Source organism: Hoplias malabaricus, chromosome 3 (genome assembly GCF_029633855.1).
Source record: "Hoplias malabaricus isolate fHopMal1 chromosome 3, fHopMal1.hap1, whole genome shotgun sequence".
NCBI classification, from domain to species: Eukaryota; Metazoa; Chordata; class Actinopteri; order Characiformes; family Erythrinidae; genus Hoplias; species Hoplias malabaricus.
In genome coordinates this window covers 5,769,967-5,793,558 of record NC_089802.1, presented here as the reverse complement: position 1 = coordinate 5,793,558, position 23,592 = coordinate 5,769,967, and the positions used below count along the sequence as shown (strand labels likewise).

The window sequence follows — 23,592 nt, the reverse complement described above, 5'->3', positions numbered from 1 at the left end:
TTGGTGACAATTGAAAAAACAGTGTGAAGAGCTAACAATGTATGTAGAAAAACAGGTGGGCTACATTTATGTAGTTGTAGAACTATAAAGTGCACCTATATGATCTTAGTGTACAATATAAGCCTGCAGTATTTCTGTGTAAATGTGAAGTTCTACTCCTCACGCAGCTGCCGTAGTCACAGGAGGAATGGTTTAGTATGATCTAGTGAAAAACACTGGGTCACCATTCCACTATTTAACAAAGAACGACAGTGCTCTTCATTGCCTTCAGCTGTGTAGCAGTTCTATCGTGGCTACTCATTTTCTTATTTCTTTCTCACAAAATTTCACAGGCTTGCTCCTACATTTTCATACATTTCATCTGTACATTCATCTTGGCACTTTTCACATTTCTGTGACAAAGGTGTCTGTGCTGTGTACAGAGGGGAGATGCTAGATTTGTGTGGAGGTCTGTTTAATAAAATGATTGTGTTGGTAGAAGCGAGGCTGCAGACTTTCTGGATGGATGTATTGTGCAGATGCTACACGAACTGAGAGCATTTGCTTTAATATATTAAAAAAAGGGGCAGATTATAAAGAGACTGGGAATTTCACACTACTATTTTTGTGGCGAAAAACTTCACACACACTACACGACTGGGGATAACACATTACACAACCCCAGACTCCCAACCAAACACACAACTCGCATTTTCCTAGGAGACACAAGTAAATACGGATGTACAACTCACTGTGGTTATTTTTTGCGCTGCTGTTTGTGTAGATGCACATAGAAAAATATGTAAAAAGGTCTTTGAGTCGTGGATGGGAAGACGTAGTCAGCACGGTCTCTACACACTGCAGCAGAGATTAGTAGAAAAGCACATAGTTCCACCTTAAATGGTTCAGAAATATTAGCGGTAGCCGGAGCGCGCTCCACAGTGCTGCGTCATTTAAGGTGGAATTGAGAATTAAAATAAAGTTGTAATAAAAGCTGTAACAGGGTGTTTTATTTGCTCAATGTTCTCCTACAGGTAATACTTGTTACTTTGGGGACATGCATCTAGCTCTATGTAATGTATTGTAGTTTATCATAGTTTTACTTCCTAATCCATCCTCCACTGTAGAGAGCCACTGCACGTGCCTGTGTTTAATTCCTGTGCTCTGTTCTCATTGGCTGTTGACAGGACTCGTTCAGAGTTGAGTTGGAGGAGAGTTTACACTTCACGACTATGTCAAAGGCGGGTCGAAAAAAATCAAACGTTTGATATGCTGCGACTGGTCTGAAATGCGATTTTGAGGCAAAAAAAAACAAACTGTAAAATTTGGCTAAAAGTCATGCAGTGTAACCACAGCATGCCAAAGAACACTGACTTTATTCAAGTGACCACAAAGAAGCACTCTAACACAGGTCAGCAAGAGTCCTTGGAATGTGCATGTCACAGTAGTGAAAATCTGTAATGTAAGTATCTGGATTCATAGGCACCTATCTAGTAGTTAAGATTTGGTATCGGTACTCTGTATCGGCAGATACTTGAACATGAAATATCGGTATTGGTATTGGAAGGGAAAAATTAGTATTGGTGCATCCCAAAAATATATATGTACAGTGGAACCTACGAACTTGATCCGTTCCGTGACCTGGTTCGTAAGTGGAAAAGTTTGTATATCGAGTCAATTTTCCCCATTTAAAATAATGAAAAAGCAATTAATGTGTTCCTCCTGAAAGACACCTGTTTTGCACTGATATATGTTTACAACACTCTCAAATTAGTAAAAAAAAAATACATGTAGTGTTACTAAAAATAAAAGAGAAATACAGTGGAAACAGTAATAAAAAAGAAATAATAAAGTTGTAAGTGGTTACACATCGCTACCTTGAAGACGTGACGACTGGCTGGAGGAGTAACACAGGCACTGGCTGTATGACGGGAGGTGGGGGTGGGTGGAATAACGGAGAGTAGGTGGTGAATGTGGGGAGACGAAGCGTAGATACGGCTTAACTTAGCACGAATTTCAATGTCTGCTATTTACACTAATGCTAAATTGCTAAAGCTACAATGTGCTAATCTTAAAAGCTCACTCAAGTCTGGGCGCTGGGAGACTCGCCTATTGGGGTCAGTGGCCATTTCCAGCCGCCGGCTCGGCGGAGGCTCGGGTTCGTTTCTAGAGTCATGGTTCGTTGGTGGAGGCAAAAAATATTCAAATGCTAAAGTTCGTTAGTATAGGCATTCGTTAGTAGAGGTTCCACTGTATATATAGTTTTTGCATTTAATCATTATAAAAATAGTTACATAACTAACTCCTTGCACAATTGACCTGATTCTAGGTATGAGATGCCCATGTGAAGTTTTATTTTTTGATGTTCTGTCTCGGGACCAAAGAAAGTTGATGGTAGTAATGCAGGGCATCAAGCAGTTGAAACATCTGCATAGATGAATAAAAATTGTTGTCACAGTCAACTGTATGTCCATTTGCTAAGCTAAAATGCTGGAGCTAAATAGTAGAAAAAAACAAGTTGGCCAACAATAGGGGACCACACTTCTGGATGATTACAAAAACATTGCTCTGTCGTAAATAGAATAGAGAATGATTTCTGGGGGTTTACCTCACAAATGTGGACTACTGCACAAAGGAAAGTTATACGTTTCATGGAAAGATATGATGACGATTACTCTCTAGAAGATAGATATAGGGCAGCATGGCCTAATGGCTAGAGAAGTGGGCTTGAAATTTGAAGGTTGCTGGTTTGATTTCCACCACTGGCAGCAAAATTGAGGGCTATGGCTCAAATGCACTGAAGAATAGACAAACTGATCATGGCCTAATGCACACTTCCTCATAATAAAGATATATGTATTTATGGCTCAGAGGGCAGCTGGATTACTCATTTTGGTTTCAACAAAATGCATCAGAAATTCACCAAAGTACCATACCACTGAGGCAGTTATTGTGTTTTTCTGAAGTAAAATGCACAGTGTGAAATAATAAAATTGGAATCCTGAACCCTACGGAGCCTGCAATTTACTTACTGAAGGATTTGAACATAACTGAAAAATGAAGCATGATTACAAAGAATTTCCCAGTCCCCTTTTGCCATGATTGTTTGTTTTGTGCAAGGTTTGTGCCATTTATTTCATTTTTCACTTTTTCAGGTACGATAAATATGTTGCATTCAGTATACATTAAAATAATATATTGCTCCCGAGTTACTCATGCCTTGGTGAAGTGTTTTTAGTCAGTGTTTCTCTGAAAGGAAGTACTTTGGTGAAAATACACTGAGTGACTAGTGTTCTGTGGATTAGCCTCCATTTCAGCTTGAGTGAGAAAATTAGCTTTGACTGAAAAGATGTCAGGACACAGTGCCCCAAGTGGCCTCCAATATCCTGTTTATTTACACCCCATTGGGCTCTCATATCTGACAAAAGCTTTAAATGCCAGTCTCTCCCCCTGTCATCGCCATTGATGACTTATGTGCCATAGTGTGCAGCTCTAAGAATTTGTATTAAAGTCGTGTAACCTTCTGAATATAAAAACTTAATCCTTACAAACACACACACTAGACTTAAACTGTGAGCATTTTTGGGAAATGTTGGGCACAGTTTCTTAAAGGCTAAGGACCACTTAATGGACCTCCATGAATAGTTCACATTATTGTAGTTAGTGACAGATATAAGTATGAATTAAAATGAAAATAGCAGCTTAATTTGCTTTAAAACTGACAATTTTATTAATTTGACGGAAAAACCCGAGCTCGCTACGGAAATTCTTAAGCAACCGTGACGTCACTGGTGGACAACAGCTGAACAACACCGCGGTAAAACACCGTTATGACAGTATCTAGCTAAATAACCAACATTATTCATGACAATAGCCTAGCAATAAGCTAAACTCAAATTTAGAGGTACCGTTATTCTTGTAAATGTGATCGAAGTCGAACTCGAATTCATCCGACACTATAAACCTCCGTAATGCAGCTACGTAGCCGAGTATAATCTGAGCCACCGAGTTTAGCGAGTCAAGCTAACGTTAACTAACACCAACTAAAACAGGCGAAGTAAGTGTCCTTACCCTGTTTACCTCCATGTTACAGAGGCTCTTCAACACGTTTCGTTGGTGTCCTTACATGCCCATATTGTTGGAAAAGCGCCAGTGAAATGAGTTACAGATAACGGAGTGAGCGGATGGTCCTTTCCAAAGTGTCCGTTTAAAGTTGACAAATTTAGTCCATTTTCTGGATATTTGGGGATCTTTGGGCCATTTGTGCACAGATGTCCCACTGTACATTGAATGATTGCAGCCAAAAACAACACACCTTTTCCTCATTTTGCATTAAATTAAGTGCAACTTCTAGAGTGTTGTCCACCATCTACGTCACAGGCAAGACGCCTATTAGAGTTTCCGAACACCGTTGGGGGGGGGGGGGACACCAACGGTCTTTTAAACCTTATTTCTTGAATTAGTAAGAAATAACATGTTTTCTGACTATCAATAAACACAAGTTAGGATTGGATGATACACTTCTGAGCTGCAGATTCACTGCTTTTTTTGTTTGGAGGAATGTTTCTGCTGAGTTCGACCGTCTAACAGTGAGATTGAGGACAGACACTCAAAGGAAGATGAATTAATAATGTTTGACTTCTTATATTAAGCTAGTAATGGAACACAAGTCGTTTGCTCCTCTCTCATTCACCTGAGCTGTGATTACTGAATGTGCTCTTATCATTGTCTTTGCAGTGGATTTGCTTGGTTTACTGAAATGGCGCTCCAACACCAGCCTGTTACAGCAGAACCTGCGCCAGCTCATGAAGGTGGATGGAGGGGAGGTGGTAAAGGTGGGTATATTCTTCCTTGTCCTATACACATCACACTTTTGCCTGTTTATGATTTCAAGTAGAACATTTATGTGGAGTTAGGTGTTTTTAGTTATGCATGGCTGTACTGATAACAATACAAAGTTATTGTTGCAAATACTGTTGCAGTGAAAACAGCCATGGTTTTGTCCACGACTAACATACTTTGAAGTGTTTTGTGTGTAGAAATCTGGACTGTAACAAGAGAGACTCTACTGCCTTGTCACTAAACTGTGTGTATAAAACCCTCCCTGTTGTGGAACTTTCTTTGATTTCTTGAAGGCAGTAAAGACACTTTCGATATTGTGGTTGTGGTTGTAATTCTTACTCTGCCTTCCCTTTCCCTAATGGTGTCTGGTGAGCTTTTAGACCGTTGCGCTCTTTGGCATTAAACGTTTGAAGATGCCGAAGTAGCATTTCTTGCAGTGTCTTTAAAACATCGTTCAGGCGTTCTCATGATGTTTCCCTAGTGCTCCAGTGCCAGCCTTGACAGATGTGGCTGAGCTTTACCAAACAGCTGGAAGACACTCAGTAATAAACAGAAAGAGCAGAATGCCGGCTTAACACGTTGTCCCTTGGAGCAGCTACTTTATATATTTATTTTATCTTTTTTCAAAGTTTAATTGGCTTTCTAGAGGTTGTTGTTAAAACATATTTATTTATCATTAACTGATTTCCATTGCTGCACTGTAAACAACAGTCGCTTCTTTCAAACCTACCAGGTACTCCTCAGAGACTTGGATATCATCACTGTTAACATAATCCTTCTCACTTTTTTCCTAGCAGCCCTGTCCTCCCAGCTGGGTGGTTTAGCTCACAGCTTGAAGGCAATAAATTATCAAGAGATGGTGAGAGATAGTTTGGGGAGAGATGCCGCAGGAGTAGAAAAAATGGCTTCCTTCCCACTGTGACCTCCATTGTGTGCTCTCCACCCAGTCAGGTCTCTTGGTGTTACATTAATTTATGAGAGCGAGTGAGAGATTATCATCAGTAATGAGAAATGTTTGAGTCTGGAGAGTGGAAGGGGAACTATTTTAAAATGCTAAAGCGCCTGAAATGTTTTGTGTGCACACTTTTGAGAGTATATTTTTATACCCCTGTTGATGTCAATTTTTCACTGAATCATAACCTGGTTAGCCGTTAGCCGAATTCACTCGTAACACTTGATGCCAGCAGCAAAAGCATATTCTTCCTCTGAGGCATGTGATATCAACCACCACTTCCTTTCCCACCGCCACTGATGCAATGTCACCAGCCCAGGTGTATCACATCAGCTGGCTTACACCCTGGTGTGTGATAATGGATTAATAAAAAATAAGCAAAGCGTATTTGTGGCCTCTAATGGCTGCAGCATTACTGGGGGTGGAACCACTTAGGGGCCCTTGTATTCAGACTTGTGCTCTTCAAAATGTTATTCACGTTGTTGCTCTAAGTAGGGTAGTCAGTGTAGGGCCTGTACAAGTTTCACTTGCATTGCTTGCTATTTTCTAATTAGAAATATCATGTACTGGGTACAACCGAATATAAGAGATGGAATATACAGTAATCAGCATTTCCATCATGTCTTTAATTTTACATTTTTAGATGTAACACCATTTTAAAGCAGATTTGCATTACAAGTCGCTGGTGTGTTGACCAGTTCTTCTGCGCTGTGACACCTTTCATCGATTTCTAGGAAGCGCATGTGTCATTTTCATGTTTCTAAAATGCTGAAATGCATTTTGTTATTGACAAGCCATTTCTTATTCTTTATCTCTTATCAGTTCTCTCTCTCTCTCTCTCTCTCCCCCTCCCCAGTGTGATTTCTGTGTATGTGCCTTTGTGTAGTTGCAGTTAGCTGTAGCTTCTTTAGTGTTTAGTGTTTAGCTCCACAGCTGAGGCAGATGCTTGCTAGGTGATGATTATGGAATTTTTGTACATGTTTCAACTTGAAATATATACACATGTCAGAGCTTCAAAACATGTCCTAGGATCATGAGGCCTAGTGTGCATAATTGAGCAAGATGAACATTGTTTGAGGATAATACAGCTTAAGGCGCCGAATACTTGTAGACTGATGTAATCTGTTTTTCTACAAACCTGTTTTTCGTCTAAATGGTATTTCCAAATGCATTATCCTTATATGATATTAGGTGTTGACTTCAGGTTGTTTTATCACTCGGAAGTTACAATAGAGGCCTTCCCTGGCTTTAGATTACATTACCTGTGAAGAATGAAGAAAAAAATATATAATTTATTTTTATTTCTTAATTTAAATAATGAAATTGATTCTCAGAGAGGTAAGAAAGTCTTTGGGAGTTGGATAATTGAAGCGATATATTTAGTAGCTCTCTGTCCTTGTTGAAATTTGTTTGAACTTTTTACTGTTTTTCTCCTCAACAAGGTGAAGGCAGATTTATGGGTAACGTGAAGTAATTTCCATTTAGGATTTAATTATGTATTAATTTATGGGTGTCTAATTATCAGCTTCGGTTTTTGGTCGTTGAGTGAAGGTTTCCACGTCATTTTATGATAGTAAAAGATCCGGCGTCTAATATGGAGAGGAATTGGTGCCAAATTAAAAAGCAGTCACTGCAATAGGACAATGTGAAATGCAATACACACACGTCCTTGCTTTTCAAAACTAACGTGAAGAATACGTTCCAAAATGAAAAACAAACACTCTTGTATCGTTTTCACGTTGCTTGATCTCTTTACTGAAAAACAGTACATAAGGATCTGCATTTTTTAAAAATTACATACTGAATTACTGTCTGAATGTAATGCAAACACCTTGAAATGTAATTTAGAATTGAGTTCAGGAAGCTGTTGGTACTGATTCCTCAGAGGCATATGTCTACTTCGTACATAAAGCATTAATTAGTTTTTTGAAGTTCGCAGCAGTTATGTCCTTGATTAATGTTTACTTTGTGGAATGTATATGAGGGGATATCTATAAATGTTTAATTTAAACTAACTTACTACATCAAGGTTTTTTTAGTTTAATTTTTTATTTTTATTTTTTTTTTTACTTTTTTTGATGTGTGTAAATATTTTTGTTTCCAGTTCTTACAAGACACTCTGGATGCTCTCTTCAACATTATGATGGAAAACTCTGATAGTGAGACCTTTGACACGTTGGTGTTTGATGCGTTGGTAAGAGTTTTCCCAAGTAATTTTCAACCATTTCTAGTTTCCTTTCAATCTCACAGCACATCAATTATATAAACATGAAAATCAACAAAAATAGTAGGTAAAGTATTGTATGTGCAATGAATAAACTGAAATATCTATGTAATTTCAACAACAGCTTTGCTGCAACAGTGAATTTGTAGTTATCAAGTAACAAAGCTAAAGTATGGCTAGCAAAACATTAAAAATAAAAGAATTAAAAGAAATACACGTGCTTGTATTTCCATATTGCAAACAGTACCATTTACCCAATCTGTATTAGAACACACTCTTGATTGTCATTGAAAGGTGTTATTATATTCTGTATGTTGTGAAACACTGTCTTACTGCAGACAAATTTATAGCACAACACTTAAAGGAATGCTGGCACACAATTTGAGCAAGCCTCCTCCTGTTCTAGGGATTTGCTTCTTGTTTTTGTAAATGAATTTAAAAGCAGTTCTGCCTGCATTCTTTATTTTCTCTTGCAGTGCCACTAGTACTCAATACTGAATCATACATGCAGTGTGTAGTGTAGTCTACTGCATTATGGAATGACACTGTATTTCACAAGGGCACTTTCTAGGTTATTGATTTAGATTTGTTTCAATCATTTTAACTGTAGGCCGTTCAGGAAATAGTTTGAAATATATTCTGTCCTTCTGTCCATTTCTAGTGGGCCCAATTTTCTCAGATCATTGAATACCCTGAAGAGAGCTGAATGAGAAAATGAACTTGTTAATGTTTTTTCTCTAAATGTAAATATGAGCTGAGCTGTATTTTAATGAGACCCTGTCTTCGGTAGGTGTTTATTATTGGGCTGATAGCAGACAGAAAGTTCCAACATTTTAATCCTGTCCTGGAGACCTACATCCGGAAGCATTTCAGTGCTACGCTGGCATACACGTGAGTGGATCTCCTTACTGCTTCCCTCTCATAATGAGTGGATGAATAAATAGACTTAATTGCAGGAATATTTCCAATATATGTTGTAGTCTGTAAGAATTTAACATTAGCCAGTTATTAGCCAAATTCATGTCACAGGAAATATTCGGAAACTGAGTTGAATGTCATATGTACGTACTAAATATGTTAAGAGTGTTGTTATTATTCTGTATATATTCTGTTCACTTCTTCATGGCACATATCCTGTTGCCAGTTGCCAGTTTTCATTTATGGAAATCGCATGGTCAACACTTTTCTTTGCATATTTAATCACTTGTCAAGTCCCTGTATGTAAGTGCCTGTATGTGTGTATTTATTCATCAGAAAACTGACAAAGGTTCTGAAGAATTATGTAGACAATGCCGAGAAGTTGACTGATCAGCTGCTGAAGGCAATGAAGGCTCTGGAGTACATCTTCAAATTCATCGTCCGGTCTCGAGTGCTCTTTAATCAGTATGTCCTTTTATGATTTTTATGTGTTTTACATGCCACTGAATTTCAATATCTTGTATCTAACAGAATAATTCATAATGGGCAAAAAAAATGTACACAAGGTTTGGGCTGGGTTCTATTGAGAGAACTAGAAACATTATATGTAGTGTTTGTTTGAAGATTTATGGTGACAGAAAGTCATGAAATATGCATAGAATCTAAATTCATTAGATGTTACCCAGTTGCAGTATCAATCAGATCAGTGTGATGAGGTCATGCTTACACGGTCCTAGAAACAATAAATGTACAGGAGGTCCTCAGGTTACGTCAGTCCCGAGTTACGATGTTTCGTGGTTACATGTACTGTATAAAGCCTTGTTTCGACTTAAGTGGTTTTGCGTCGTAAACGTCGTAACGTGAACTTCGTGTGTGGTGTGCGCGGCGGAAGAATACACAGTTACGCGGCTCGGGACCGAGGAGGATAGGTGTTAGGATAGGATAAGTGCTTACAGTATGCTATTTACGTACAGTATGTACATATGTTCCGACTTGCACCGAAAATCGGTTTACGACGCGACGTAGGAACGAATCAACGTCGTAAGTCGAGTACCCCTTGTATATACATTCAATTACTGCTTGGGTTTGACTGTCTTCACAAATCCTCATTTAATATGATCTAAAATCAGAACTGGTTTTGAAATAGCATTTGTTTTTAGAGACACTATATGAACAGAAAAGTCTGGATTTACTCATATCACTTGTAGTCATTGCATCTGTTTTACTGAACTGTCTATTCACATTTGGCCCATAGAGTGGGGAGGTCATCCTCTGATGATAAGCTTGGTCCTGAATCAGTTTCCATTAGTCTCCATTTAAAATAATTCCAAACCAGGGCCTAATCTATGTCAGGGAAGCCAGCTGGGATCAGGCTGCTGTTGTGGTAATGTGCAAGTCATCTTGATTTGCCTCAAATATGGTGCATATTTGAATTAGTTGGACACACGACACCCATATACTGGAAAAGCCTCTTCCACTGACAGAGGTAAAAGGATATTTTAGATCAGAATTTTTTAATGGTCAAGGCAAGAATTAACACAGTCCAATGGAGACTGCAGCCTTAATCTCAAGCTTTTTTTTTTCCAAGACATTCTCATAACAGTCACAGTTGTTCTGCTCAAAAGTGAGGCTCCAGGTAACCAAAAGATTGCCTCCTTTCCAGGTGAGACTTAGAAGCGTGCTATGGCTGAAATAGAGCTGCTGACTTTGTGTGGAACAGCCTTGCCGTGCTACGTGGGAGGCTACAAGTCACAGTTTGGGGAGGTGCTGTGTGGCATAATGACCTCCGATAAATTGAGTTCACAGGAAGTGATGAGCTTCAGGCCCACAGGGAAGGGACAGAGTGCCCTTCCTCAGGCTTTTTCTTAAAAGCACACAGACAAAAACGGCTTAACCATTACGACTTACGCTGTACCTGAGCCTGCACTGACATCTCTTTAGACACGCACATTATATTTACATAGATTTTAATTTACATTTCACAAACTCAGACTTATATTCCCTCATGAAAAGCTTAAATGTATTGAATGCTCCAGTGAAAATGGACAGATTAAAAATCCATATTAGACTTCAAATATGTAGCTGTCATTTTAAGTTGCTTTTCTGGGCAGCTGCTAAATTCTTGTGTGTACTGCAGAAAACCTGTATGATTCTGACAAATTCCAGTAGACTCTGTGGAATCTTTGGTTGTTGAAGTTGGTTGTCCTCATCATTTGGGTTTTTCCGTACTTTTGGTTTGGTGCTCTAATTTAACGAAAGCAAAATCCCATTTGTAGTTGGTTTTGAAATCTGTCACTCTGTCTTTACCATATGTATGCTTTTCTTGCCCTTATGCCAAGTAGGAAACACGGAGTACACCACCCTTTTTTTATGAGTAATAATGTGGCACATTGTGCTTTAGGTGGCTATGTAAACCGCAAAAAAAAAAAGATTATAGATTCATCTTAATCTACCTCTGCTCTTGGTGTGGGTTTGTTTGTGTGTGCACACATTTGTGTGTGTGTATATAAACGTACATTTCATGTACAGAATGCAGACACCACTTGCTAGCTGTCAAGTCTCTTAGCTCAAAACTGGTCTAATGTCAGTAAATGGGTAGAAATCACCAAAGGGTCTCTGTACGTTATGCAGAGAAACGACATCCTAGAGGTGTTTTAGACAATGGAGAGACTCCCAAATGTTCGGTATGCAGAGAAACGACATCCTAGAGGTGTTTTAGACAATGGAGAGACTCCCAAATGTTCGGTATGCAGAGAAACAGCATCTAGAGCTGTTTTAGACAATGGAGAGACTCCCAAATGTTCGGTATGCAGAGAAACGGCACCTAGAGGTGTTTTAGACAATGGAGAGACTCCCAAATGTTCGGTATGCAGAGAAACGGCACCTAGAGGTGTTTTAGACAATGCAGAGTCTCCCAAATGTTCAGTATGCAGAGAAACTGCATCTAGAGGTGTTTTAGAGAATGGGGAGACTCCCAAATGTTCGGTATGCAGAGAATCAGCATCTAGAGGTGTTTTAGACAATGGGGAGACTCCCAAATGTTCGGTATGCAGAGAAACAGCATCTAGAGCTGTTTTAGACAATTGAGAGACTCCCAAATGTTCGGTATGCAGAGAAACGGCACCTAGAGGTGTTTTAGACAATGGGGAGACTCCCAAATGTTCGGTATGCAGAGAATCAGCATCTAGAGGTGTTTTAGACAATGGGGAGACTCCCAAATGTTTGGTATGCAGAGAAACGACATCTAGAGGTGTTTTAGACAATGGGGAGACTCCCAAATGTTCGGTATGCAGAGAATCAGCATCTAGAGGTGTTTTAGACAATGGGGAGACTCCCAAATGTTTGGTATGCAGAGAAACGACATCTAGAGGTGTTTTAGACAATGGGGAGACTCCCAAATGTTCGGTATGCAGAGAATCAGCATCTAGAGGTGTTTTAGACAATGGAGAGACTCCCAAATGTTCGGTATGCAGAGAAACGACATCTAGAGGTGTTTTAGACAATGGAGAGACTCCCAAATGTTCAGTATGCAGAGAAACGGCACCTAGAGGTGTTTTAGACAATGGAGAGACTCCCAAATGTTCGGTATGCAGAGAAACGGCACCTAGAGGTGTTTTAGACAATGCAGAGTTTCCCAAATGTTCGGTATGCAGAGAAACGAGTGTCTTCCAGGCATGTTAAACTTCAGTCACATAGGAACAACAGTTGTTTTATTTCCTCAAACACACTGTTCTCTCTTGTTTGTTTTATGCTCAAACACTCCACATCTCTTAAGGTGGAACAGAGTTTTCCTACAATTATAGACACCCCATTTAACATTTTGATGGGGTGCTTTTAAAATGTCTGTGACTTTGGTCAAAATTCAGCAAGGATCACATACCACAGCACCATTTCCATCCTGTTTAAATAGCTATTGTCTGCATGGCTATTTTCAACGCCTGTCACTTTAAATGAGTGTGAGTCATGCTAAGCTCATACATAAGAGTGAAGCAACTACTTTAGCTCTGATCTATTGCTTCTCTACTCTTGTTTTAACCAGATTGCACACTTCTCACTTTAATTTAGCTCTTGATCTTGCTTGATATTGTCCTGCGTTTGCCCATGTGAATATGGCTCCAGGAAGCAGAGCTAAATCAGAATGGCTTGTTTTAGGCCATGCCTTCTGAGCAGACAACATAAAACTCAGTTGGGGTGTCTTATTTCAGTTTTTGTGTTGATAGGCACTCCAGGTATGCCTAAATATACGTTCACAAGCGCTGAAAAAGTGGGTTTTACATATGATATCCCCAGTAAATTGCACCCCTTGCTAAGACTTCTGTCCTATCACATGTTTTAAAACCGCACATTACATCTAGACCAAAATACCTCCTTTCCATGCCCTGCTAAAGATTCTCTAAGGTGAGTTTGTAAGAGTGCACGTCTGAGTTCACTTGGACGTTGCTTGGAATGCTGCTTGGCTCAACATTAAGGGCTACTTTATTTTAGTACGATGCATTAGCATACTGAGCACACACTGGCCAGACTGTCAACTGCTCTTTCTCCCAGAGGTTTTGTTTATCGCCGTGTCCAGGCCACTGAGCTGTGTTTTTATGTCTCTTTTTCAGGCTCTATGAGAATAAGGGGGAAGCAGATTTCATGGAATCGCTGAGGAATCTTTTTACCTCCTTCAGCATTATGATGAACAGCGACGCAGAAAGCACAAGCATGGTCAAGGTACCACCACATAATCACATTGCTTTCCTCTAATGCCAGAACACAAATGTGTATGTAGGGGCACAGGATGGCAATGAATGCTTTGCTTATGTAAGGTTAATTTGTAGGTGGTGTGAGTGTTCCAGCTAAAATTGTAAGATAAATCATTTGTCGTCTATAGATTAAGCCAGTTCTGTCAATTTAAAAAGCAATTTTAATGAATGTATATAACACAACTGGAAACTGCATCATCACTGCCAGCAATTCTTGGTGAGGAAGAAGTGGGTACAGTAGGCTAAAGCAAAGGCTTATTCAAGTGTAATTAGACATGCTTCACAATGTAAAGGCTTTTTGTTGTTTGCCAACCTGCTTGCAATGAGAGAAAGCCTCAAAACCCAGCCTTCAAAAAGATGGAACTAGGATTCGATACTCGATTGTTATTTACCTACAATCTTCATATTTTCTGTTCTTTACCACAGAGCGATGTATGTTTGGTTTGTTATGACATCTGTTCTCCTCTGATCTGATCATGTTTGTGTGTGTTTCTTTTCTCTGCTTCATTTATCTTCTCTTCATCTCCTTCTTCTCTGGGCTCATCCTGTTTAGCTCCTCCTCAAGGTATTCTGTCTCTTCTCTTCTGTTTTTCTGTCCTTTTCTTGCTTCTGTCGCTCATTCATTCAGTGGTCGGTTATGTCCTTAATTCTAACACCGTTTTACTCACCTTCGCTCTCACTATTTTTATAACACACAAACACAGGTCAGTACTGGAGCAGCTTGTGTAACGAGTTTATACTGTAAGGTTTTTTGTGGTAAATCAGAGATTTGATCTTGAGAAAATATTTCTCGGGGAGATAAAGCCTTCCACAGACGATGTGAATCTGAATGTAATTACAGAAATTCCAGCATCTTTTCTTTCTCTCGTGTACTTTTCATCGGTGCCTTCCACTCTTCCCGACATTGTTTTGCTCCTTTTCAAGCTGTCACCTCTTTCTTGCCTTATGTGAAAGCTGCCTAAGGAGCTTTTCCTGTGGGATTTGCTCTAATCGTGCCTGCATTTTTCTAACTAGTCAAACACTGCTTCTGAACATTGCAGGGTGCGTGGGCAATAAGCTCGCACAAAATCTTGATTAAAAGCACTGAAGCTGAGCGACACCTTATCATTCTTCAAACGTGCCGTTCAGAGAAGTGTGTTAGAGACTTGGCTTCTGATCTAGTTTTCTCCTTTAGTTTTCAATGGTAAACACTTGAGTCAACAAGACCTTATTTAAAAGCTGACACTCCAGTCAAATCAAGTCCATATCAGAGAAGCCCCCATCGATATAAAGCTCCGGAAGCCTCTCATCCTGCTTCAGTAGCTGCTCTGTGTAGCTTCCCTCTCAAAGGGCTCACAATAATGATCTCTAAGCAAATTTGCTGACTGGGTCAGTGATGAGTGTCAGAGGCTGTGATTTATTCTCACCTGTTCACAATATGTCACAAATTCAACATGTTTCCAAAACATGCATCTCTTCATCTTTATAACATCAAGTGAATAAGTACAACGGTGAAACACAGAGTCAGCAGGTCATGAGCCAGTTTTAAACGTTACAACTCGAGTGGTAAAGACATTTGTCTGTTTATGGAAACTGTAGTGTTACACAGTACCTAATGATATATATTCTCATTAACATGGCTTTGCACACTGTAAACCATTTTATTTACCTTCATTACATGAGCATTTAAATGTATTTGAAAGACTAGAGAATCTTTTCTAAATGAGCATTTACAGTACTTGAAGTATACACTGTTACGAAACCATCTAATCAATCCTGATTTGGGAGCGTCTGCCTTTTAACGTCCTTAATTTTCATCTAGGTATGATATAACTGGACTTGGGGCAGTTTTACTGTGGAATAGATTTGAAGGAAGTGGCCTACTTTCTTTAGTACGTCTCTCTGGTTAGTTGATTTGTTTGGTGGGAGAAAAATGTCTGGCTCAAGCTGAAGGTCCAGAGAGGATAAAATGAAACAGTATTTCATATATTAAATAGTCCATTAATATTTAAGCGAGCGGTTTTCACTGTGGACATTTCTTTTCTTTGTACAGCGTACGTTTCGAAGATGCCTTTTCAGCTGTGTCATGTTAACCTTGAATTGTTGATTTACTAAGCAGCTTTGACAGATGCAAGTCACAAACTGAGTGATGTCATTGTGGCATGGACAATGCATCTCCATGACTGAGCTACAAGAGATGAAAGGGATTTGCATGAAATTTAGAAATCTAGTTCTGATTTAAAAACAAAAACAATACAAAAGAACTTTACTTTGTGTTGAGATCTGAGCCCAGACCAGAGTCTCTCTCTTGGGAACCACAGCTGTAGGCCATGTAATTGCCTAGAAATCAGTTCTGTATACTTAGGCTGGAGCAGATGATTTACAGTTACCATGGACCTGAAAGTGCACATTTCCAAGCTTTTATTTATGCAGAAAACCAGTGAGAGCCACAGTAGCAATCAGTAATGAGGAAAATCGGGATCTGGGTTTCTGTAGATTTATGTATGTGAAAAAACGTCATAGCTGCTCCTACTGTGCTCTGACTGTGGAATATGAGCTTATTTGTGGATTCCATCATGTCTGCCTGGCACATGGTGTGTTATGACCCTCTTCTCTCCCTGTAGATTCTACTTCTCTTTATTATACTGGGCTCTGTAATCAGTCAGTCTTCTGCATCAGAGATTTTATTGCAGTCTAGATCGGCAGCTGTGAAGGGCTTTATGGGCACGAAATGTCATTCATTCAGAGGGTAACGTCCCCACAGAGGGCATCCTTAGCTGACTGTGGTATAGAATTACCTGAATATATATGTAAATGTTGGGGAACTTTTTGTTTAAAGTGCAAAAACTGAACTTTACAAAATTAAGCAATTTAAATGTACTTATTTCTTGGTCATTTTTAAATTTGTAACAAATATAGTTTTGCTGGAAGTGCAGGAAGTATCATAGGAATGCAGTTGTGTACCTGACGGAGCTTACTCAAAAGTCCATAGAAAATAAGTCAAGAATAAGAAGAACTGATAAATTGTCTAGAACCTTTACCACTCAAAGAGCCGTTTGGACCCGTTTCACACAGTAAAGAAAACACTGGGAGCCACAAAACCCTTTTGAAATTTTACATGAAATAACACTGCGCATAACAGGGTTTTTTTGCCTTTGTGCTCTGTATAAACAAACTATACTGTGTTACATTCACGAAATCAACGAACGACTGCAGAGAAAATGAAATAACTTTTCTGCATGCAACAAAATATTTTTAATTCTTGGAAAAAAAAAGACGTTGTGTTGAGGGTTAAGTAAAATACTCAATGTCTATTTGAGTCCTTGTAGCAATGGGGGAAGAACATCGAACTTAAATTATCCACCGGCAGCAAACAAAAACACTGTCTTCTCTCTGCATGCCGTCATTATTTTACTGGCGCCGTCAGCGGTCAAAAAGTTAAAGAAACCGCACACTGGCGGGTGTCGCACGTTGGAAGTTGTGACGTGTATTAAGAACGACAAAATATTTGAAATATTAAATATTTTAGATGTTACAAGATTGCCATAATCTTCATAGAATTACATTTTGAAAATGAACAAACCAAAATAAAATACATTTGAATTAAATTCTCATTATTTATTTTCAAAAGCTGAGCCGCATCAGAGGGATCAAAGAGCCGCGGGTTGCTGACCCCTGGTCTAGAACAAGAATAAAGTATTTGCACCCCGTTCAATTAGTTATTATTTATAACTATATCATTTAAATGTAATAAATACCAAAGTAGTTGTAATTCTAGATTTATGAAGGCTAGAGTTTCTTTGATGTATACAGAGGGAGGAGGAGGCTGTGATGGAGTTTGGGATTCTGTTGTTTAGAGCAGCTTTTCTTAACATTTCCCAGCACCGTTTAATATTATGGAAAATTAGAAGTAATCGCAATATAATATTGATCAGAAAACATACTTTCTGCCTGCGTATGTCAGCCAAAATACATACACACACACACACACACACACACAGAGCGATAATCGGACATAATTTTTATACTTTCTTATAAACAAAACTGTATATTTATTGATCAGTTTGCTTGAGAAGAAAATGTGTTTTTCACTGCGTCCACTGCGTCCACTGCGTCCACTCTCAATGCGAACCCACAGTCCCACTCTGACGATCAAAAGAGATTACTGACCAAAACTCTCAAGACTTTTAAGTTGCTGAGAGATGAGATATTCTAATGTTGAAGATGAGAATAGTCTTTTTTCCTATAAATATTCTGATTTATTCTCAAAATATTCTGACTTTATTTTTTTTAAATACAGTAGTGTGATTCTTGAAGCAGTCATAGCTGATTTTTTCATACGTTTTGTAACTGTCTTTATCATTTTTATGTCAGGAACATCAGAATATTTTTGTTGGCACCCCTGAGGAACCCAGACTGCACACCAGAGAAAGGCTGTTTCAGAGGGCACATGATGAGGTGCAGGTGGTTAGTAAACAGGTTGTTAGTCAGCATGTTCGGTGGAAGGTTAAGAGTTAAATGGTAGTTAATAGGGTGTTGATAATGTATAATAAAATGAGGGCCATTGCATGTAGTGTAGAGGACATAGTAAATGGAGGGTAAATAATGTAGTGTAGATGATGTAGGTAATGGGATATAGGGGACAGGTGTATGGTTTAGATCAGTGGTTCTCAAACGGTGGTACGTGAAGCAGCAAGAGGTGGTATGAGATGACTTCGAAGACTTACTACTTACTTAAAGATTTAAATAAATAACTGTGAAAGCAGTCATTACATGTGAAGACAAAATAGAAGAAAACGCTCAGCTGATGGAAAATGTGGCCGATCGTCACATCATTAGACTAGAGACTGATGTTAAATTGACCTCTCTTCCTGTTTTATCTCATTCAAAACACTTATTAAAAAGATTATTTGATCTCAAATGTATAATTGTGTTTCAAACTTTCTAGTTATTTGTGTTTTGTCTATACTTTTTAGTCATTTATTTAGGATAATTGTGTGAAAACATCTAAATTTCAAATAAAAAGACAATTTTAAAAATTTAAAAAGACAATTTTAAATAATTGTAGATATTTACCCCAAATTCAGGCCATTTGCTGTACGTCAGCGTTCTGTATGTATGAGTAAGTGAAGTGTACTACTGGGGTTACGTCAGTCCTGAGTTACGATGTTTCGTGGTTACGACACATCTCCCATTTACTGTATAAAGCCTTGTTTCGACTCAAGTGGTTTTGCGTGGTAAACGTCGTAACGTGAACTTCGTGTTTGGTGCGGCGCGGCGGAAGAATACACGGTTACGCGGCTCGGGACTAAGGAGGATAGGTGTTAGGATAGGATAAGTTCTTACAGTATGTTATTTACGTACAGTATGTACATATGTTCCGACTTACACCGAAAATCGGTTTTACGACACGACCTAGGAACGGATCAACGTCGTAAGTAGAGAACCCCCTGTATATCATCACATTACCACTGATGGCGGCAGTATCAACTCCTTCTCTTGTTTACTTTTCAAACTCCCTTACAGCAGGTTTACTTCACCACTCCCAACAGCAAACCTGTTATCTTTAACATAATCTAAAATCACCAGTTTGCCTTGCGGTTTGGGTCTGATTAAAATAACCATCACATGTTTTGTAACCTACCCTAAGCTGCTATGCATTATTGTGAGCCGACAAGGTCATTATTTTTTTTGTCAGTTTGTTTTTAATATGTTTTAGAATGCTGTAGAAAGATGAAGTGTGTTGCCTGACTTTACATCTATGGAATTTATGCTTCACTCTTATTCATTCATTGTCTGTAAGCGCTTATCCAGTTCAGGGTCGCGGTGGGTCCAGAGCCTACCTGGAATCATTGGGTGTAAGGCGGGAATACACCCTGGGGAGGGCGCCAGTCCTTCACAGGGCAACACACACACACACACACACACACACACACACCCCATGGACACTTTTGAGTCCACCTACCAACGTGTGTTTTTGGACTGTGGGAGGAAACCGGAGCACCCGGAGGAAACCCACGCAGACACGGAGAGAACACACCACACTCCTCACAAACAGTCACCCGGAGGAAACCCACGCTGACACAGGGAGAACACACCACACTCCTCACAGACAGTCACCCGGAGGAAACCCACGCTGACATTGGGGAGAACACGCCACACTCCTCACAGACAGTCACCCGGAGGAAACCCATGCAGACACAGGGAGAACACACCACACTCCTCACAAACAGTCACCCGGAGGAAACCCACGCTGACATGGGGAGAACACGCCACACTCCTCACAGACAGTCACCCGGAGGAAACCCATGCAGACACAGGGAGAACACACCACACTCTTTACAGACAGTCACCCGGAGCGGAAATCGAACCCACAACCTCCAGGCCCCTGGAGCAATGTGACTGCGACACTAGCTGCTGCGCCCTGCTTCACTCTCATGAGTAGAAAAAAATACTATCAACCCATACATTTAAATCACAAACAAAAAAAATAAGCCTAGTGCTTTTTGACAAGAGTTTTTATTGAATAAAATATTGAACCCTGGTTAAACTCTTTCAAGACTTTGCTTTGTCTCAAACCTTTTCATCTAAACAGAAATGCAACATGAAAGAAAAATTGTGAAACTGGGACAAAAACCCTGTAGAAATTTGATATGAGAGTGGATTCTAAAGTAAGAAAGGAAGGATACTGTGTGTGAGACGGTGCCGCAGTGGGATGAGGGCTGAAATGACTACAAATTCTGGGCCTTCATCAGCTGCTCCACCGCGATTGATTGGCAGTGTGTGAAGGCTTATTTGCAGCTTGTGTATCTTTCTGCTCAGCATGGCTGCTCTGTGAGCTATTGACTGACTGGTTTAGGCACCAGGAAGTGGTGAGTTAGGCAGCTCATCAGTGCCGGGTTTACAGAGCACAGACAGGTGTATTAAAATAACATTCGTGGTCCCTGTCAATTTGTAAACTGAAGATACTTTATTTGAATTGCTTATTTTGCATATACTATATACATAGTCTGATATATACCCAGATGAATCTGTTTTTAATGGTAATCTCTTTAAGAATTAGATTTGTTTTAATATCGAAAAGTCATTTTCTTTCTATAGTTTTCATTAACACATTTCTGAATGTTATTTGTTAAAATGTCAAAGGCTTTTATTGCTCAGCTGTTTCTGAGTGTTTTATACTGTAGCTACTTGTAGTTTACTGACAGTGTTTTTCTTCATCTCCAGGGTGCAGCTCTGAAATATGTTCCTACCATTGTCAATGATGTCAAACTGGTCTTTGATCCCAAGGAGCTCAGGTAAGATAATTACAACATCATTGAGTACAGTGGAATCTCTACCTACGAACTTGATCCGTTCCGTGGACGGTTCGTAAGTGGAAAAGTTCGTTTCCCGAGTCAATTTTCCCCATTTAAACTAATGGAAAAGCAATTAATGTCTTCCAGCCCACCCCCGAAAGTCACCCTTTTTGCACTGATATATGTTTACAACACTCTCAAATTAGTAAAAAAATACATGTAGCGTTACTAAAAATAAAAGAGAAATAATAAAGTTGTAAGTGGTTACACATCGCTACCTTGAAGACGTGACGACTGGCTGGAGGAGTAACACAGGCACTGGCTGTATGACGGGAGGTGGGGGTGGGTAGAATAACGGAGAGTAGGCGGGTGAATGTGGGGAGACGAAGCGTAGATACGGCTTAACTTAGCACGAATTTCGATGTCTGCTATTTACACTAATGCTAAATTGCTAAAGCTACAATGTGCTAATCTTAAAAGCTCACTCAAGTCTGGGCGCTGGGAGACTCGCCTATTGGGGTCAGTGGCCATTTCCAGTCGCCGGCTCGGCGGAGGCTCGGGTTCGTTTCTAGAGTCGTGGTTCGTTGGTGGAAGCAGAAAATATTCAAATGCCTGGTTCGTATCTTGGAAAGTTCGTTAGTAGAGGTTCCACTGTATATGTGTAAAAAGAGAACACTTTGTTTTGGTCAGTATAATTTGCTTTGTTTGATACTGTTATTGTGATAATGTTATAATGATCTTAGTGGGGAATGAAGAACGAAAGCGTAGTGCTACCTCTCTCAGCAGTTCCTCCACTTCCAGCCCACCTGTCTCTCATCCTGCATGAGCAGCCTTAAGGGGCTGCAAATTAAATCAAGGCTGAAGATAGGAATTACATTCTGCGAATTTGACAAATTAGGCTCTCCTCGCTCTTGTGATTTTGCGGAAAAAAAAGAAATGAAAATGCTCATTTGCTTTGGGCTCATAAATGGCCCCTTGAAATAAAATCTGCCATCTTTGCTGCTTTCTCTGCCATTATAGAATTAACTTCAGTTCTCTGCATGCTCAACTGGTTGATTTCATATTGTTTTAGTCCATCTCTCTCTCTCTCTTTCTCTCCCCCCGTACACTCCCTCCTTCACTTACTGTCAGGTATTTTTCTCTATGCTTTAATTCACCATGCAACACGTTTTTGAGTGAGGAGGTTGCCATGGAAACGCAGAGAGGCGTTCACTCAGCAGCCGTGTCCACTGCTCAGGTTAATGTGTTCTGTCATGAATAACATTCTCATACAATTATCAGTAGTAAAATGACTTAATCTAGTTCTGTTATAGACTCGGCATGCACGTGTTTCTCCTAAACTTTGAAACTCAGAAGGCTAAGCGCTAGGGCTCTGGGTAAAAAATAATGTATTCTTTTAAGGGGACACCTTTCACATTCTCGTTTGTATTCAGAAACGTTTTAAATGCAAATTAATGTTTGTATGTAAATATCAAACATGAAAACAGATATTTGCCCATGGGTCAGTTTCCTTTAATAACAAAACGAACCTAAACACATGAGACACAGGTAGCAGTGGGAGAATTGTGGGTGTGAATATGGCTCCTTAATGTGTATTGTACAATTATGAAAAGTACATCAATAAATAATGGGATTAATATTATTTTGCTGAATTCCACAGCATCTCTGATATTTGCATATTCTTCCAAAGAGGTATCTATTAACTTAATTAATCATGTCTACATGAACCAACATCAGCAAGAGCTAACCAAAGCATCTATTTGCACTAACAGCTTTATTCATGAGAGATCTTATATTATTAAGAATTGTTAATGTTTTTTAATTAAATCAGTCTAAAAAACAACAAAGATAAGCTAGAAACTAGGCAGATAATTATTCTTATAAATCACCCAGGCCTAAACGTGTATATTACACCAGCTTCAATGCACACTGGCATGGATTCTTCACACTCCTGGAAGTGTAAATGAAGGATGGAACACAAAACGTCTTAAATATATTCCCTCTGCTGGTGTTTTGCAGAAGACTGTGAAGAGAACTCAGTCCAAATCTTTTTTTTTTTTTTTTTTTTTTTTTTTTTTTAAGTGTTAAATTGGGTTGAACTGTGGTGACTTTGAAAGCAGTGCCACCTGAATTGCATCATTTTCATGATTATTAAAGCACTCAGTGACCCCCTCGTGACCTGTGAATGAGGGAGTTGTCATCCTGGAAGAAACCGGTCACGTCCAGCAGTTACTTTGCTGATTTTTGTCTCACACGTTACACTAACGCATGAGTGCATCGCAGCCGTTGAGTGTATGTGTTTACTGGTAATTTCCTCTATATTTGCTGATGTCTTAGTCGTACGTGTAAATGCAGATACCACTTTCATAGCTGATCCTTATTAAAAATGTGATATTTAACATAAAAGCACGTGGATAATCAGACAATACCCGAATATCAGTGGTTTTTGAACGGACACGCGCACATACACATCAGACTTTTTCTGTAAGGGTGTGTGTGTGTGTGTCTATATATATTCAAACCATGAGACCATTACTGAGGTCAGTTGCTAATGTCCAATGGCATGACGTCTGATGCTTGTTAATTATCATTATACATGTTTCTCTATGACTCAAAAGTGTCCATAGGTGTGAATGAGTGTCACCCTGTGAAAGA

At 39.3% G+C, this 23,592-nt stretch overlaps 1 protein-coding gene across 3 annotated transcripts in view; it reads left to right on the top strand.

Annotated features, from left to right (window-relative positions):
- Nucleotides 1–23,592, top strand: part of dock1 (dedicator of cytokinesis 1) — a 258,525-nt gene that overhangs the window by 68,717 nt on the left and 166,216 nt on the right. For all 3 annotated transcript variants that reach the window (XM_066662743.1, XM_066662745.1, XM_066662746.1), the window contains 6 exons: nucleotides 4,717–4,814; nucleotides 7,878–7,967; nucleotides 8,788–8,888; nucleotides 9,252–9,380; nucleotides 13,520–13,628; nucleotides 20,867–20,937. In XM_066662743.1, the coding sequence (XP_066518840.1) occupies nucleotides 4,717–4,814; nucleotides 7,878–7,967; nucleotides 8,788–8,888; nucleotides 9,252–9,380; nucleotides 13,520–13,628; nucleotides 20,867–20,937 (598 nt within the window). The remainder of the gene's footprint in view (nucleotides 1–4,716; nucleotides 4,815–7,877; nucleotides 7,968–8,787; nucleotides 8,889–9,251; nucleotides 9,381–13,519; nucleotides 13,629–20,866; nucleotides 20,938–23,592) is intronic.